The sequence below is a fragment of the Anomaloglossus baeobatrachus genome, chromosome 8 (assembly GCF_048569485.1).
Source record: "Anomaloglossus baeobatrachus isolate aAnoBae1 chromosome 8, aAnoBae1.hap1, whole genome shotgun sequence".
NCBI lineage: Eukaryota > Metazoa > Chordata > Amphibia > Anura > Aromobatidae > Anomaloglossus > Anomaloglossus baeobatrachus.
In genome coordinates, this window is record NC_134360.1 from 148,706,240 (window position 1) to 148,725,403 (window position 19,164).

Genomic DNA, 19,164 nt, shown 5'->3' on the forward strand with positions numbered 1-19,164 from the left:
TTTTCTCCACTTTTTCTACATTTTTTTCTCCATTTTTTTCTACATTTTTTCTACATTTTTTCTCCACTTTTTCTTCACTTTTTCTCCACTTTTTATCCATTTTTTCTCCACTTTTTCTCCACTTTTTCTCCATTTTTTCTCCACTTTTTCTCCACTTTTTCTCCACTTTTTCTACATTTTTTTCTCCACTTTTTCTCCACTTTTTCTCCACTTTTTCTACATTTTTTTCTCCACTTTTTCTCCACTTTTTCTCCATTTTTTCTCCACTTTTTCTCCTTTTTTTCTACATTTTTACTTCACTTTTTCTCCACTTTTTCTCCATTTTTTTCTCCACTTTTTCTCCACTTTTTCTCCACTTTTTCTCCACTTTTTCTCCACTTTTTCTCCACTTATTCTCCACTTTTTCTCCACTTATTCTCCACTTTTTTCTCCACTTTTTTTCCACTTTTTCTCCACTTTTTCTCCACTTTTTCTCCATTTTTACTCCACTTTTTCTCCACTTTTTCTACATTTTTTCTCCACTTTTTATCCATTTTTTCTCCACTTTTTCTCCACTTTTTCTCCATTTTTTCTCCACTTTTTCTCCACTTTTTCTCCACTTTTTCTACATTTTTTTCTCCACTTTTTCTCCACTTTTTCTCCACTTTTTCTACATTTTTTTCTCCACTTTTTCTCCACTTTTTCTCCATTTTTTCTCCACTTTTTCTCCTTTTTTTCTACATTTTTACTTCACTTTTTCTCCACTTTTTCTCCACTTTTTTCTCCACTTTTTCTCCACTTTTTCTCCACTTTTTCTCCACTTTTTCTCCACTTATTCTCCACTTTTTCTCCACTTATTCTCCACTTTTTTCTCCACTTTTTTTCCACTTTTTCTCCACTTTTTCTCCACTTTTTCTCCATTTTTACTCCACTTTTTCTCCACTTTTTCTACATTTTTTTCTCCACTTTTTCTCCACTTTTTCTCCATTTATTTCTCCACTTTTTCTCCACTTTTTCTCCACTTTTTCTCCATTTTTTCTCCACTTTTTCTCCTCTTTTTCTCCACTTTTTCTCCATTTTTACTCCACTTTTTCTCCACTTTTTCTCCATTTTTTTCTCCACTTTTTCTCCACTTTTTTCTCCACTTTTTCTCCACTTTTTCTCCTCTTTTTCTCCACTTTTTCTCCATTTTTTCTCCACTTTTTCTCCACTTTTTCTCCACTTTTTTCTCCACTTTTTCTCCACTTTTTCTCCACTTTTTCTCCACTTTTTCTCCATTTTTACTCCACTTTTTCTCCACTTTTTCTCCACTTTTTCTTCATTTTTACTCCACTTTTTCTCCACTTTTTCTCCACTTTTTCTCCACTTTTTATTCACTTTTTCTCCATTTTTTTCTCCACTTTTTCTCCACTTTTTATCCACTTTTTCTCCACTTTTTCTCCACTTTTTCTCCATTTTTTTCTCCATTTTTTCTCCACTTTTTCTCCATTTTTTCTCCATTTTTTCTCCACTTTTTCTCCGTTCTTTTTCTATGGTCGGTCTACCCATTAGCTCTGCCATGCATAGTGTAGCTCTACACCTACTGCACATGTTACTTTATGATTGACATCTCTTTCGTACCAGAGCTGTCTAAGCCTACTTTGACCCCATATTTGTCATTACTATATTGTCCTTGTACTGTATTATGACATTTGTATCATGTGTTTCATTTCTTGCTGTGTTGCAATTTTTTTGCTGCATCCCAATTGTACCTCTACATTGTTCGAGTTTATGTTATTGTTCTTTCACTCTTATGTGATACTGATTATTGTCATTTTTCATGATTACAAGCAGATAAGTCCAATCTGACGAAGGCTCAGGCCGAAACGTCATTTGTAACTTGTTTTGGACAAAAACATATATGCTTATGAAAAAATTTTTTTCTTAATACGGACCAATAAAGAGTGATTTTGCATTACTATCCGTTGTGACTTACTGACTTAGTCTGGGAGATTTAGAGTGCCGAGGTTACTCACTAATTTTATCTATTATTACCTCTGAGCACCTATATACCAGTGAGCACAGCTTCCTCTACAGTAGTTCTCCTGATTAGGCATGCCCTTACCTCATGAGCAGGGCATTGCAGCTTTGGTAGCAACCATTACGACATGGACTCTGCTGCTGTGGACCCGGGGAGAGTGAGTGCAGATTCATTGCACCCACACTCCTCACATGAAGGGTCCGCACTCCTAGAAAATAGGGGATACGTTCCCTGAGTGTCTCCCCCCCCGATATTCTAGACGGTCCAGAGTCGTCGTGGGACACCTTTATTTTTTTTCTTACAATAAATTGGTGAAAGAGGAAATGTTTTGGGGACTGTTTTTTCAAATAAATTTCTTTTGTCGATTTTTTTTTTTTTTGTTAGTACTGACAGTTTATGATGTTGGGTATCTAATAGACGCCATGACATCACAAACTGCTGGGCTTGATCTCAGGTGACTTTACAGCTAGTATCAACCCGATTTATTACCCCGTTTGCCACTGCACCAGGGCACGGGATGAGCTGGGGTGAAGCGCCAGGATTGGCGCATATAGTGGATGCGCCACGTCTGGGGTGCCTGCGGCCTGCTATTTTTCGGCTGTTAAGGCCCAATAACTATGGACCTTCCCACCCTGAGAATACCAGACCACAGCTGTCCGCTTTACCTTGGCTGGTGATCCAATTTGGGGGGGACCCTACTTTTATTGTGTAATTATTAATATTTATAAAATAATTATAAAAAAGAGCCTGAGGGGACCTCCATATTGGATCCCCAACCACGGTAAAGCTGCCAGCTGTGGTTTTCAGGCTACAGCCGTCTGCTTTACCCTAGCTGGCTATCAAAAATGGGGGGGCCCAACGTCATTTTTTTTTTTTAACTATTTTTTAAATAGAAAAAATTAATGGGCTTCCCTGTATTTTGATTGCCAACCAAGGTAACGGCAGGCAGATGGGGGTGGCAACCCATAGCTGTCTGATTTATCGGCTGAGAATCAAAAATACCGCGGAGCGCTACGTCATTTTTTTAAAGATTTATTTTTACAGCACTGTGATGTCCAGCAATCAAAATACAGGGAAGCCCATTTTATTTTTAGTTATTTAAATAAATAATTAAAAAAAATATATATGGGCTCCCGCTGCATTTTTTGTATTGCTAGCTAAGGGTAATCCAAGCAGCTACTGGCTGCTAACCCCCACTGCTTGGTGTTACCTTCACTGGCAATGGAAAATCCAGGGAAGCATTTTTTATTTTTTTTGCCAAAAAACTACAAAAAAAGGACGTGAGCTTCGCCATATTTTTGTATGCTAGCCAGGTACAGCAGGCAGGTGCTGGAAGAGTTGGATACAGCGCCAGAAGATGGCGCTTCTATGAAAGTGCCATTTTCTGAGGCGGCTGCAGACGGCAATTCGCAGCAGTGGGGCCCAGAAAGCTCAGGTCAACCTGTGCTGCGGATTCCAATCCCCAGCTGCCTAGTTGTACCTGGCTGGACACAAATATGGGGCGAAGCCTACGTCATTTGTTTTCTAATTATTTCATGAAATTCATGAAATAATAAACAAAAGGGCTTCCCTTTATTTTTGGTTCCCAGCCGGGTACAAATAGGCAACTGGGGGTTGGGGGCAGCCGTACCTGCCTGCTGTACCTGGCTAGCATACAAAAATATGGCGAAGCCCACATAATTTTTTCAGGGGGCAAAAAACTTCTGCATACAGTCCTGGATGGAGTATGCTGAGCCTTGTAGTTCTGCAGCTGCTGTCTGTCTGTATGGAGAAGAGCAGACAGCAGCTGCAGAACTACAAGGCTCAGCATACTCCATCCAGGACTGTATGCAGAAGTTTTTTGCCCACCAAAAAAATGACGTGGGCTTCGCCATATTTTTGTATGCTAGCCAGGTACAGCAGGCAGCCACGGGCTGCCTCCAACCCCCAGTTGCCTATTTGTACCCGGCTGGGAGCCAAAAATATAGGGAAGCCCATTTTTTTTAATTATTTCACTTATTTTATGAAATAATTAAAAAACAAATGACGTGGGCTTCGCCCCATTTTTGTGTCCAGCCGGGTACAACTAGGCAGCTGGGGATTGGAATCCGCAGCACAGGTTAGCCCGAGGTTTCTGGGCGCCTCTGCTGCGGATTTCAGTCCGCAGCCGTCCCAGAAAATGGCGCTCTCATAGAAGCGCCATCATCTGGCGCTGTATCCAACTCTTCCAACAGCCCTGGAGCCGGGTGGCTTGTTGGGTAAACATGAGTTAATACTGGCTTTGTTTTACTAGCCAGTATTAAGCCAGAGATTCTTAATGTCAGGCACGTTTGACCCGGCCATTAAGAATCTCCAATAAAGGGTTAAAAAAAAGACACCACACAGAGAAAAAATACTTTAATAGAAATAAATACACAGACACATTAGAGACTCCATCTTTATTACCCCCTGTCAGCCCTCCACGATCCTGCTCTTCTGTCTTCTTTCTTTCTAGTGTAGTAGTAGTGACGATTGTAGCGAGGATGAGGTTCACCAGCCCATCACTTGGGGCTGGGGAACCTCATCCTCAGTACAATCCTCACTAGTGTAGTAGTAGTGACGATTGTAGTGAGGATGAGGTTCACCAGCCCATCACTTGGGGCTGGGGAACCTCATCCTCAGTACAATCCTCACTACAATCGGGAAGCAGCGTGCAGCCTTCACTCCATGAGTGATCAGTGCTGGCTGTCAGCGGTAACAGCGGTAACGCTGACAGACGCGTTACCATAGCAACGGTGCTCTCGGAGCTGCGGTTAGCGGTGACGTCACCGCTAACTGCGTTGCTATGGCAACGGTGATCTCCGTTAATGACCGGCTGTGTCAGCCGGTCCCTAACGGAACGGGGAGTCGACCGTGTGCTAGAGCATGTCGCCGGTGCACGGCGATACACATATGTGCACCGTGTACCGGAGAGATGCACTCGCAGGTCCTACATGACGCGTCATAGTCATGTGACCAGTCTGTAGCCAATGAGATAATAGCCACGTGACTGGTCACATGGCTATTTTGACGTCACGACAGGTCCTGCATCTCTGCTGGCAGTGCCGGTCACGGGAGGATTCAGCGATCATCGGATGGAATAACGGCAGGAGACAGAGTGCAGAAGGGATCGCAGGACCGGTAAGTGTTATGGCAATGTTTATTAACTGTTTGTGTACATTTATCATGCATTTTTATGTGTTTGTGATTGCCTCCCATTATAGCCTATTGGCTCGAGTTCGGTTCGTCGAACGTTCGACGAACCGAACTCGAACGGGACCCCCGTTCGGCGAGCCGACCTCGAGCCGAACCGCGACCGGTTCGCTCATCTCTACTCATGAGCTCATTCTAAGAATTTTGTGCTTTATACCGTGTGCAGTATTATTAGGCAAATGAGTATTTTGATCACATGATACTTTTATACATGTTATCCTACTCCAAGCTGTAAAGGTTTAAGAGCCAATTACCAATTAAGTAAATCAGGTGATGTGCATCTCTGTAATGAGGAGGGGTGTGGTGTAATGACTTCAACACCCTATATGAGGTGTGCTTATTTATTAGGCAACTTCTTTTCCTTTGGCAAAATGGGTCAAAAGAGAGATTTGACGGGCTCTGAAAAGTCCAAAATTGTGAGATGTCTTGCAGAGGGATTCAGCAGTCTTGAAATTGTCAAACTTTTGAAGCATGATCACCAAACAATCAAGCATTTCATGGCAAATAGCCAACAGGGTCGCAAGAAGCGTGTTGGGCAAAAAAGGCCTAAAATAAGTGCCCATGAATTGAGGAAAATCAAACGTGAAGCTGCTAAGATGCCATTTGCCACCAGTTTGGCCATATTTCAGAGCTGCAACGTTACTGGAGTATCAAAAAGCACAAGGTGTGGCATACTCAGGGACATGGCCAAGGTAAAGTAGGTTGAAAAATGACCACCTTTGAACAAGAAACATAAGATAAAATGTCAAGACTGGGCCAAGAAATATCTTAAGACTGATTTTTCAAAGGTTTTATGGACTGATGAAATGAGAGTGACTCTAGATGGGCCAGATGGATGGGTCAGAGACTGGAACAGTAAAGGGCAGAGAGCTTCACTCCGACTCAGACGCCAGCAAGGTGGAGGTGGGGTACTGGTATGGGCTGGTATCATCAAAGATGAACTTGTGGGACCTTTTTGGGTTGAGGATGGAGTGAAGCTCAACTCCCAGACCTACTGCCAGTTTCTGGAAGACAACCTTCTTCAAGCAGTGGTACAGGAAGAAGTCGGTATCATTCAAGAAAAACATGATTTTCATGCAGGACAATGCTCCATCAGATGCATCCAACTACTCCACAGCGTGGCTGGCCAGTAAAGATCTAAAAGATGAAAAAATAATGACATGGCCCCCTTGTTCACCTGATCTGAACCCCATAGAGAACCTGTGGTCCCTCATAAAATGTGAGATCTACAGGGAGGGAAAAAAGTACACCTCTGGGAACAGTGTCTGGGAGGCTGTTGTGGCTTCTGCATGCAATGTTGATCGTAAACAGATCAAGCAACTGACAGAATCTATGGATGGTAGGCTGTTGAGTGTCATCATAAAGAACGGTGGTTATATTGGTCACTAATTTTTTTTGGGGGGTTTGCATGTCAGAAATGTTTATTTCTAAATTTTGTGCAGTTACTGTATATTGGTTTACCTGGTGAAAATAAACAAGTGAGATGGGAATATATTTGGTTTTAATTAAGTTGCCTAATAATTCTGCACAGTAATAGTTACCTGCAAAAACAGATATCCTCCTAAGATAGCCAAATCTAAAAAAAACCACTCCAACTTCCAAAAATATTAAGCTTTGATTTTTATGAGTCTTTTGGGTTGATTGAGAACATAGTTGTTGATCAATAATAATAAAAATATCCTCTAAAATACAACTTGCCCAATAATTCTGCACACGGTGTAGTTCCTTTCATAATTTTCTAATGAATTCAAGTTTGAACATGCTTTTTGTTTAGCAATGGAGTCTTGCATAGAGAGCGTGCATACAGGGGATTGAGATTGAGTGAATTACTTATTATTTTCTTTGAAAGAATTATACCTCCTGATTCCATGTCTTTCTGTAGCTTTCTAATGGTGACTAAAGGGCGCTTTACACGCAGCTAAAGTGATGTTGTTGGGGTCACGGAATTCGTGGCGCACATCTGGCCTCGTTAGCAATGTCGTTGCGAGTGAAACATACGAGCAACCGCTGACAAGCAAAAATATTCACCTTATCGTTGTTCGTTGACACGCTCCTCCATTCCCAAATATCATTGCTGCTGCAGGTACAATGTTGTTCGTCGTTCCTGCGGCAGCACACATCGCTATGTGTGACACTGCAGGAACGAGGAACCTCACCTTACCTGCGGCCGCCCGCAATGAGGAAGAAAGGAGGTGGGCGGGATTTTCGTCCCGCTCATCTCCGCCCCTCCGCTTCTATTGGGCGCCCGCTTAGTGACGTCGCTGTGACGCTGAACGAACCGCCCTCTTAGAAAGGAGGCGGTTCACCGGCAATAACGACATTGCTAGGAAGGTAAGTATGTGTGACGATTCGAGCGATGTTGTGTGGCTGTGTGCCACGGGCAGTGATTTGCCTGTGACGCACAACCGACGGGGGCGGGTACGCACGCTAGCGATATCGATAGTGATATTGCAGCGTGTAAAGCGGCCTTAACTCTTCTTATTCTTTTCACATCCTGCTCTCAAATCTTGTGGAGAGCATCTGGTCATGTCTAGTTTATGGTGAAATGATGTTCTTTCCTCTTCTGGATTATGGCCAGAACAGTGCTCATTGGATTCTTCAGTAATATATAAATTCTGTAAACAATGTGATCCCTATGTTTTGCAACAATAGGATTGCAAAGTGTTTGAGATAGCTCACTGGTTTTACCCTTCATAAGAGATTTCTTGTTGTGCACCTTGGTAATTAGACAGTTTTTGATAGGTCTTTTTCAATAAATAGCAGGATTGCTTTCTAATTACTGGTAGATTTCAGTTGGTGTCATGACTTTACATATCTTTTTGAACCTCTTTCTCTGCAGGAGTTCAATACTTTTTACCTATGTTACATTTTACTATTACAGATAATTTAATTTATGGACATCTCTGGTTTGATTTCTTTGCTTTTATAGATGGGATAGGTTGTTATTGACATCTGGTGAGAATATCATATATATTTACTTAGAAAACTGTTGATGTATTCAAAACTTATTTTATCCGTTGTATAAGCTCTTTGCCATAATTTGCTGGCTCTGCTCTACACCTTTTTGGATTACTGGGTCCAGCAAGTTTCAGTGTATTTGTACTCCCTAGATGCTGCAAAGGAAAAACTGCTTTGGTTTGCAGAATCAATCACTGTGCTTACATATTGGCCCATTTGTGTGAAAAAGCTGCTGGTCTGAAGTGTCAAACAAAAGCACACTGTCCAGTGGCAAACGGGAAATAGGGCATCAAAAGTATTGTGTACTCCTGCAGAAGACATTGATAAAACCCATTTCAGTGAGTGATGTTTCTGACTGACCACTCTGATGTTGGAAAAGTGGTTGTTCAATGCTGTGGTAGTATACAAAAGTAGCTTTATGAAGCATTTCAAGTTGGTGCAAGTTATTTCTTCCAAAATAGACTACCTACAGCTGTATGTAAAGACTAATTTTCCAGCAGCAATACAGTAGTGATGCTAGACACTACAGGCAGTATGAATAGAAGGGTAGTCAGTCAAGCCAGGATCATAAGCCAGGAGGTAATGTATAAGGTTCAGGGAGCAGACAGAGACATGGTCAGAAAGAGATCCGAGTTCAGAAGACAAGATCAGAACACTTATACCAGACAGGAACCAAGAGCACCCTGAGCAAACAGGCAGTGCGACTTGCGAAGTTCAGACAGAGCAGACCCAGTAAAGAAACAGAGCAATCACTAGGAACGATGCACATCCGTGAAGGCCCCTCCCCAAATCAGCGTGGACCCTAGTGCTTAGAGATAACCTGTAAGCGAGTGCACAAGACACATAGCAGAGCATTTTCAAATGCACAAGCATTCCAAATGCAAATTGCTGCGCACAGCGGTACTGTGTATCATGTCCCCACCAGAGTCCACGCCTGCGACTTCTGCTCCGATCGCCAGGCAACGCCGTGTTCCCACCATGGATAGTGCTGGTGATGGGAGAGGAGTCGGTGCCCGTGGCTCTGCTGAGCACATGCTCCGCTCATCCACTAGGCTGGGTTTCCCTAGAACCTTCAGTACCACTAGCTGACTGTAGGTGGCATGTGTCTTCCAGCTGAAGTTGCCATCATTCACCTGCAGCCAATGGGAAGACACCCCACCCTTCTTATTCCCCCTCCTGTCATGTGACCACTGCCAGAGATAGTTCTGTACTCCTGGTTCATGTGCTGTTTGTATTTTGAGTCCTGTGCGCTGACCTTTGCTTGTTTTTTGACTACCCTCCTGCCTGTCGTTTTTGTACCTTGCTGCCAGTTCTGGATTTGACTTCTGCTTCGTCTCCTCACTACGCCCTTGGCTGCCGATTCTGTTCCTGTTTAGCATTTCCTGTTTTTTAACCCTGTCTGACCACTACGGACTACAGTCTACCACAGGTAGTGATCTCTGGGGCTCTGTGTAATTCCAAATCCCTGTATAGGAGTTAAAGGGTTGCGGAGTTCTCGGGGTCCTGCTTTGTGAGCGGCTTTTCTCTAGACTCTCCTTACAGCTCGTCTGAGTCTGTGGCTCCAGGCAGGCGTTACACCGTGAAAGCAGCCAATCAGGAGCTTCCATTTCTTTTTACTCTTCAATGTACAGTGGGTAAAAACATTTTTGCACTATTACACAATTTAGTTTATGAACATCTATGGTTTAATTTTTTTTTGCCTTTGTGGATTACATTGGTTGTTATCAATATCTGGTGAAAAATTCAGGTCAATAGCACCTTTAGAAATATATTTTCTTAGAATATTGGTGACATGTTCAAAAGTTATTTCATCAGCTGTATATGCAGATGAAGATTTCCTTCTATTCACATACATGACTGCAGCAGCTGTAACCTCTAAGGGAAATATTGGGGTTGTGACATGCAGAACCTGGTTAGAAGAGTACCCTCTCTCCTCCACCTAACGTCCTCTAACCTATACTTTATAACCCTATGTGCACTTTTCCTACTTTTTTTTCTCATCTTTTGTGAAAAAGTATTAAACTCCATAAATAATTTAACATTTTTATGGAATAACAGAGTTCAATACTTAGATTCCAATATTTAAAACATTTTTTGTCTTTAATATTATGCTTTTGTCTTACCATGTTCCTTTATTTTTCTTTGAGTTATCCAACAGGACGCGGACTATGTACAACATACAGCTTAGAAGTTTGAGGGAAAAATTAAACAGCCGAATTCGAAGACCTAAGAGAAAAGAGATAAAAAATATAATTTAAGCCAGTTATTTGGCCCTGGGACTGAGAATTTTATCAAAAGAGAACTCTTTATTACATAGTTGCCATGGTTTTGCTAAAGATTTTATTGTAGATTTTAAAAGTAAACATTTAGGTTATACCTCAAAATTCTAAAATCCAGAATGTACAAATATGTGTCAGGTTAAGATGGAACCTTGCTGTCATCAAAAATTCCGAGATGTGCAAAGGGGCAAATAATGGGCATAGTACATTTTTGAGTCGACGATTACCATGGACCACATTATCTAAGGAGTTAATAAATTTCTAATCCTGGCTAATTCATCAAGATACCAGCTTTATATGACATCCAGCATCTGCTATGTTGATGCGACATGCAGGAGTCCTGTATCTGTGCCATCCATTAGATCTACCATTATGTTTGGGAGCATTAAAATATTGCAATTTGGATATATTGTTTAGTCCATCCACATTAAGGAGTTAATTCTAATAATTGTAGTCAAGTCAACAGTGAAAACAAACACTTAGGCCTCTATTCATTAGAATGATTACACCAGAAATCTGGTGTAAAATTTCTCCATTTTTTGGGCGCAACATAGATTTGCCCAACCTTTTTGAGACTTTTGGTTATTTTCACACCAGTTTCAGTCATCTCCCTAAAAATGGGCAAAGTTAGAGGGGAATGTGGGTGTCAAAGGGTGTGGTGATGCCTGTTCTCTACTCCATGATGAGTGGAGGCATACCTTACACCACAAATCTTTTTTCAGTCACTGACTGGAGTAACATTTATGGTGAGGTGCATGGAGATGCATGCCACTTTTAAGATGCTCTTGATTTTTTAGGAGGAATGTATACCTCTTTAAGAGGCTGTTCGGTCTAAATCCACAAGTCTGCAGCCACTCTATATGTCACTGTATGTGTCACCCTATGTGTCACTCTATGTGAATCCTTACATAGCACACACTGTGGTATGTGAGAATTCTCACAATTGCAGAGATGGGAACAGCAGTCACGGGACTGCACATATGCAATATGAAAACTCCCCACCACATTCCGACTACATGGCATGGCCTCATGCAATGCAAGTGTCAGATTCTGGCCGTATATTTGTGCCGCTCCCGCGTCAGCAGCCGGGCTGCTCGGATCCGAATCCGCGATGGCTCAAGGGGTCTCCGGACCCGGGGGTTATTCAGCCATTCGAATAAAAGGGGGGTTATGTACAGGGCATGGTATGGACAGTTCGTGATGCCACCCGTGGTGTGTGGTAAGGGTAAAGTACCACCGCTGCGGCTGGGAGTACCTGGTGGCGATGGTGTGGGCAGCCAGGTGTTTAACGCCTCCATGGGTAGGGGGAATGCCCCGGGACTCGGTGATGGTTTCAGGAAGGTGCCGTCTGGCCGGTAAGGGTTAATTGCGTACTCACTCAGTCCAATAACGCTGACGCTGACAACCGTGGTAAACCAAAGTTCTTGATGTCACTGCAGCAGGGAGGGAGCACGCCTGGATCCCGTGCCCGTTGGTGTTGCTTGTTAGCTTGTGACCTTGACCTTGGCACCTCTTTCTGTAGATGGTCCCTTTCAGCTGGAATCTAAAACGGGTTCTGCCCACCCGTATAGCTAACGGAGTGAGCTTGCTCTCAGGGTTCACGCTTGGGATTTTCCTAACTATGCAGTGGGAAAGTCTTATCCCCTCGTTGCGCTAGTACCCCGATTTTGAAGCAAGTGGAGAATGGATCTTGAAGGCTCAGTCCTCGTAGGGTGAATTACTGTGACGCCTGAAGCTACTTCCTAGCCTAGGGTCCATGTACCCCGTCGTGCCATGGCCCCTGCCCTGTGATGGCACAAGGCTGCTGGCTGTCCTCCTTGACAGTCCGTGCCCCTTGTCACGATCTCCTGCGACCAGGGTCCAGCTCCTACCAGGCCCAGACCAACGTCTGCCACCTAGTAGTAACAAGGAGTCAAGCTTCTGACCTCTCCCCTTGAGAGTCACCACTCAACTAATTGTCTCCTAACACTTCTGACTTCCCCTTCAACCAACCCCCCAAGTGGCCAGCCCTATTCCCTTCAGGCTGTCCACTGGTGTGTCTGGTGGGTGTGGTGCAGAGTGCTCCTAAGGTTTTGATTAGCTTGTTCCTAGCAACACCAAAGGTCAGGGAGCCGTAACCAAGGAGGAGGTGGATATCATGCATAATGGCAGATTGCACAATACCCTGTGACGACCTGATAGGCCAGGGCGTCACATATTCATGGTCACATGACTTTCATTCCGGGTCTTATATTGGAAAATGCTGTGTGCAATATGAGGATTCACAAGTCTGCAGTCACATAGAGTGACCGATAGAGTGACTACAGACTTGCAGATTTAGAATGGACAACTTTGTTAATGAATCATCAGCATCTCACTCCAACATGCCTCCTTATCAAGGCCGGCAAGAGCAATGCCAGATTAGATAAACAGAGTTTATTTAAAACCTATTTTTTAGCAAGTACCAGGGCCACCATCAGGGCATTACTACTGTGCCTGGTGTACCGGGCCCGGTGAAGAGAGGTGGCCCGGTCAGGCCCGGGGTAATTACTTGGGTTTGTTAAGCCCAAGGCAGGACGGGCCCCTTCTCTTCACCAGGCCCCAGTCACAGGCGCAGCAGAGGGTCCCAGCCGTGTCGTTTCTGCAACTGCACACACGGCTAAATTGCAGGTGAATCCCTTCTAGGACATCGCATGCAAATTAGCCATGTGGCCGGAAGAGAGTAGAGAAGGGAGGCGGCACATCATCACACAGCACTGTGATGAGGTCATCACTAGAGATGAGCGAACTGGTCGCGGTTCGGCTCGAGCTTGGTTCGCCGAACCGAGGTCTCGTTCGAGTTCGGTTCGGCGAACCACTCGAACCCATAGGAAACAATGGGAGGCAATCACAAACACATAAAATCACATTATAAATGTACACATACAGTTAATAAACATTGCCATGACACTTACCGGTTGCCGGGATGCGTCCTGCACTCTGTCTCCTGCCGCTATTCTTCCCGATAATCGCTGCGTCCTCCCGGTAACCAGCAGCACTGACAGGACCTATGGGACCTACGTCGTCAAAATAGCATGTGACCAGTCACGTGTCTGTTATCTCATTGGCTACAGACTGGTTACATGGCTAGACGTCATGTCCTGTCCTAGGTCCTGTCAGTGCATCTCCCAGTACGCGGTGATCGTTTGTGTATCTCCGTGTACTGGCGAGATGCTCTGGCACACGGTTGTCTCCCCGTTCTGCTTCCCCGTTCCGTTAGTGACCGACACAGCTGGCCCATAATGGAGATAACTGTTGCCATAGCAACGCGCCTGTCAGTGTTGACGTCACCGCTATTCAGCACGGAGCCTCTGATCACTCAAGCTGCACGGGAAGCAGCATCCTTTCTCACATCCACCGCTGTTGATGGAGCTGATGTGTTGAAGGGGAAAAAAGACAGAAGACCATGGATCGTGGAGGGGTGAGAGGGAGTAATACACATGGAGTCTCTAATGTGTCTGTGTATATATTTCTATTAAAGTATTTTAACTGTGTGTGGTGTCTATTTTAACCCTTTATTGGAGATTCTTAATGGCCGGGTCAAACTTGCCTGACATTAAGAATCTCTGGCTTAATACTAGCTAGTAATACAAAGCCAGTATTAACCCTTATTACCCAGCAAGCCACCGTCACCAGGGCTGTTGAAGAGTTGGATACAGCACCAGATGATGGTGCTTCTATGAAAGCGCCATTTTCTGGGGCGGCTGCGGACTGCAATTCGCAGCAGAGGCGCCCAGAAACCTCGGGCTAACCTGTGCTGCGGATTCCAATCCCCAGCTGCCTAATTGTACCTGGCTGGACACAAAAATGGGGCGAAGCTCATGTCATTTGTTTTTTAATTATTTCGTGAAATTCATGAAATTATTAAAAAAAGGGCTTCCCTATATTTTAAATTCTCAGCCGGGTACAAATAGGCAGCTGAGGGTTGGGGGCAGCCCATACCTGCCTGCTGTACTTGGCTAGCATACAAAAATATGGCGAAGCTCACGTCATTTTTTTTTTTTAGTTTTTTGGCAAAAAAAGTAAAAAATGCTTCCCTGTATTTTCCATTGCCAGTGAAGGTAAAACCAAGCAGTGGGGGTTGGCAGCCAGTAGCTGCTTGGATTACCCATAGCTAGCAATACAAAAAATGCAGCAAGAGCCCATATATATTTTTATTAATTATTTAATTAAATAACTAAAAAAAGGGCTTCCCTGTATTTTGATTACCTGACATGACAGAAATGTAAAAATAAATCATTAAAAAAATGACGTAGCGTATTTTTTATTCTCAGCGCAGATAAAGCAGACAGCTACGGGATGCCACGCCCATCTGCCCATTCATTTTTTTTATTTAAAAAAATAGTTTAAAAAAAATGACGTGGGGTCCCCCCATTTTTGATAGCCAGCTAGGGTAAAGCAGACGGCTGTAGTCTGAAAACCACAGCTGGCAGTTTTACCGTGGTTGGGAATCCAATGTGGAGATCACCCCAGGCTCTTTTTTATAATTATTTTATAAATAATAATAATTAAAAAAAAAGTAGGGTCCCCCCCAAATTGGATCCCCCCAAATTGGATAGATATTGGCCCTTCACAGCCTAAAAATAGCAGGCCGCAGGCGCCCCAGAAGTGGTGCATCCACTAGATGCGCCAATCCTGGCGCTTCCCCCAAGCTCATCCCGTGCCCTAGTGCAGTGGCAAACGGGGTAATAAATGGGGTTGGCACTAGCTGTAAGGTCACCTGACATCAAGCCCAGCAGTTTGTGATGTCATTGCATCTGTCAGACACCCGACATCACAAGCTGTCAGTACTAACAAAAAAAATAGACAAAAAAAATGTATTTGAAAAAACACTCCCCAAAACATTCCCTCTTTCACCAATTTATTGTAAGAAAAAAAAAATAAGGAGGTCCCACGATGACTCTGGACCGTCTAGAATAAGGGGGGGACACGCTCTGGGAACGTATCCCTCATTTTCTAGGAGTGCAGACCCTCCATGTGAGGAGTGTGGGTGCAATGAATCTGCACCCACTCTCCCGGGTCCACAGCAGCAGAGTCCATGTTGTAACTGTTGCTACCAAAGCTGCAATGCCCTGCTCATGAGTTAAGGGCATGCCTAATCAGGAGAATTATTCTACATTTCCAAATATTGGTATTTGCTGATATTACTGCTATTCCACCTACTATATATTGGGGATAGGATCTTGGAGATGGAATACCCCTTTAAGTTCAGTTATCCAGCTGAATGAATACTAAACAACAGAGCTCGCTATTTAGATGTGTTTTATTGTGGCGTATAATAGACTCTCATGTTTGGTAGTCGTTCAGCAGGGCAACTATAAAATCAAATACCTCCATTTGGAAATGTAGTATAGCTCTCCTGATCAACTATGTTCCTTACCTCATGAGCAGGGCATTGCAGTAATAATAATAATTTATTCACTTATATAGCGCTATTAATTCTATAGCGCTTTACATACATTGGGAACACTATCCCCATTGGGGCTCACAATCTAAATTCTCTATCTGTATGTCTTTGGAGCATGGGAGGAAACCGGCATACCCTTGCAGATGGTATCCTTGGTGGGAATTGAACCCAGGACCTCAGCGCTGCAAGACTGTGGTGCTAACCACTGAGCACCCGTGCCGCCCATTTAGCTTACAGATGCATAACCACCACTCACTGTGTCTGAACACAGGAAGCTGAGCTGACCGCCGTTCTGTGCATGCGGCAGCGTCTATTGTGAAGGAGGGGGCCGCGGGGGATCAACGCTGCACAGGTACCGTGGGACACCGGGGAACACCGGTGGGGTTATAGGGGGTGACCTGGCAGGGCTTGCGGAGGAGTTTTCTGTCGCATGTGTCATGGCACATGCAGAAACTAGAGGTGGGGAGACAAAAGGGCGCAATAGGGTCTTACCCGATATAACAGGGGTGATAGGAAAGGAACAATTACACTCACCTGATGGGGTTGTGCCAGTCACAACTCCTTCAAAAGCATGTGAGTGTCCGTGTGGTTCAAGCAGCGGCCCCGTATACACAATATATAATGTGAAAAAATACAGAAGGAAAAACGGGTATATGACGCGCTTAAAAACCACTGAGGCAAAAATAATATGAAAATTTCTCTTTTATTTACAGCATTCCTATGCGTTTCAGAGACAAAGACCGTCTCCTTCTTCAGGGGAAAAAAGATGATTTCTTTTTTCCCTGAAGAAGGAGACGGTCTTTGTCTCTGAAACGCGTAGGAATGCTGTAAATAAAAGAGAAATTTTCATATTATTTTTGCCTCAGTGGTTTTTAAGTGCGGCATATACCCGTTTTTCCTTCTGTATTTTTTCACATCATGGCACATGCGACAGAAATCAGAGGAGTAGGGTGAATGCGGCCGGCGCCCTGCTGTGCGCGCGGCCATCTTGGATTTCCAGGAGGGGGTCGGGGGGGCACTTTGGCGACACCGGGGAGGAGATTTATCATGTTTGATCATGCCATATGGGAGATAAATAATTTTTTACCGCCACTGTCATTTACTCTAACGTGATCATCGGTATACGGTGTATACCGGTGATCACGTGAGCTGGGACCGGAAAAAACGGCCTAAATCATTATCTCCAGGGTCTCAGCTACCCCCTGAAACCCCGGAGATTTTCTGACACTGGGGGGCGCTATTCACTTATCTCTGCCTGCTGTTTATAAACGGCAGACCAGAATAACGCTTCATTCACACGACCGATCCGTTTTTGCGGTCCACAAAAAACGGTTAATTTTTTTTACGGGTGCATCCATGTGGCATCCGTTTCTGTTCCATATACGGTCCGTATGTCATCCGTTTGTCATCCGTGTGCCTTCCGTTTGTTTGCGTACTGCAAAAAAATTGAAGGAGGGAAAATACATAAATTTACTCAGGATCTGTGACGCCCTGGACCCCCAGGGGTCACAGGTAACAACACACAACACCACACACACCCCCACCCCAGTGAGGCACCAGGAGCCAACAAGTCCTGACCGCCTCCCTCAGGTCTAGCCAGGCACACCAGGTGGGCGGAGCCAGGTGAATAGGCACGCCCTCCGAGGGGTCTGCTGGCCTGAGGCAGGGAAAGGACAAGTGAGTCGAGTGGAGAGTATTGAGAGGAGCAAAAGTGGTGAGCTGAGATTTAGAGGCCTAGGATGGAGCCTAGGACCCCTTGGAACGGTCAGGCAGGCAGACGGTGGTGGCCGTCTACAGGAGTCCAGTCAGGGACTGAACTGCGGAACCGTAGGGATCGAGAAGAGGGTGGTGACCCTTCGGACCTGAACCGGGGAGCTAAAAAGTCAACCGGAGCACCAGGCAGGGTACTCAGACCCCGTTCTAGCCCAGAAGCAACCGGGCTCAGACAAATCTACTGATTGCGGTCTGGACGTCAGGGGTTCATTCCCACCCAAAGTCCCGATAGACGGCAACAGCCCACTGATTCCGGATAAGAGCCACCGCCAAGGGCCAGAGATCCAAAGGGCCAGCGCCTGCGGGCAAAAGGGCTCCTCCGGTACCCAAAAGCTGGGGAGCGGACTACCGTTGCTGAAGCATAGGAGTCACTATAGCAAATTTAAAGGTGCAGGAGAAAGGCGACATCACCAACCTCACTAGGGACACACGCAGCCGGCTACGGGCACCGATCTACACCGAACTTGGTTTACCATTGACTCTGTGTGGTTTAATTGTGAGTACACCAGTGCCATCAGGCACCGCACCGCAAGCGAGCCCCTGCGTCCTGCAACCCCCCGCTCCTGCCACCTGGCCCCGGGACCAACAAACCCCCTACCCACCTAGCTGCGACCCACCACCGATCCCGTACGAGCCCCCACACCCTCACCGCAGCGGTGGTGCCCATCACCTCACCACGACCCATGGGTGGTGTCACGAACTGTTACCGGTCACCACGGCTCCGGCCGTGAATCCGGTCCACCCCAAACCAAACAATCAAACTTCCCTTTCCAGAGCAACGTGGCCCCCGGTCCGGAGGCGCTCGAGCCACCGACAACCCGAGCCCGGATCCGAGCGGCTCGGCGGAGAGCAACCGAGCCCCCAGGGCGGTACAGATCCATAGCTTCAACCAACATGAGGCAGTCACATGTTCACTCCAGTGCCATTTTCTACTGCTTTTCAGTCAATATAATGGCAGAAAGACACATGATGTCGCACTCTCCTGCATTTTGTAATTTTGCACCCTTTGGTGCCTTTCATGTGGCACTAAGGGGTGCTTAGCCTTGTAATTAGCCAAAAAAATTAAAAAAATGATGTGGGGTTCCCCCTATATTTGTAGCCAGCTAGGATAAAGCAGACGGCTGCAGCCTGCAGACCACAGTTGGCAGCTTCACCTGGGCTGGTAATCCAAAACTGAGGGCACCCCATGCTGTTATTTTGAATTAAATAAATGATTAAAAAAAAAAAACACGTGGAGGTCCCCCTAAAATTGGATCACCAGCCAAGGTAAAGCGGACAGCTGGGGTCTGATATTCTCAGACTAGGGAGGTCCATGGTTATTGAACTCTCACCAGCCTAAAAATAGCAGGCCGCAGCTGCCCCAGAAGTGGCGCATCCATTAGATGTGCCAATCCTGGTGCTTCACCCCAGCTCATCCCGTGACCTGGTGCAGTGGCAAACGGGGTAATATATGGGGTTAATACCAGATGTGTAATGTCACCTGGCACCAAGCCCTGGGGTTGGTGAGGTCAGGCGTCTAT

General features: G+C 45.0%; 1 protein-coding gene across 4 annotated transcripts in view; it reads right to left on the reverse strand.

Moving 5' to 3' along the window:
• The window catches only part of KCNT2 (potassium sodium-activated channel subfamily T member 2), a 1,626,062-nt gene that overhangs the window by 1,077,235 nt on the left and 529,663 nt on the right, over positions 1–19,164 (reverse strand). For all 4 annotated transcript variants that reach the window (XM_075322033.1, XM_075322031.1, XM_075322032.1 and 1 more), the window contains exon 3: positions 10,291–10,393. In XM_075322033.1, the coding sequence (XP_075178148.1) occupies positions 10,291–10,393 (103 nt within the window). The remainder of the gene's footprint in view (positions 1–10,290; positions 10,394–19,164) is intronic.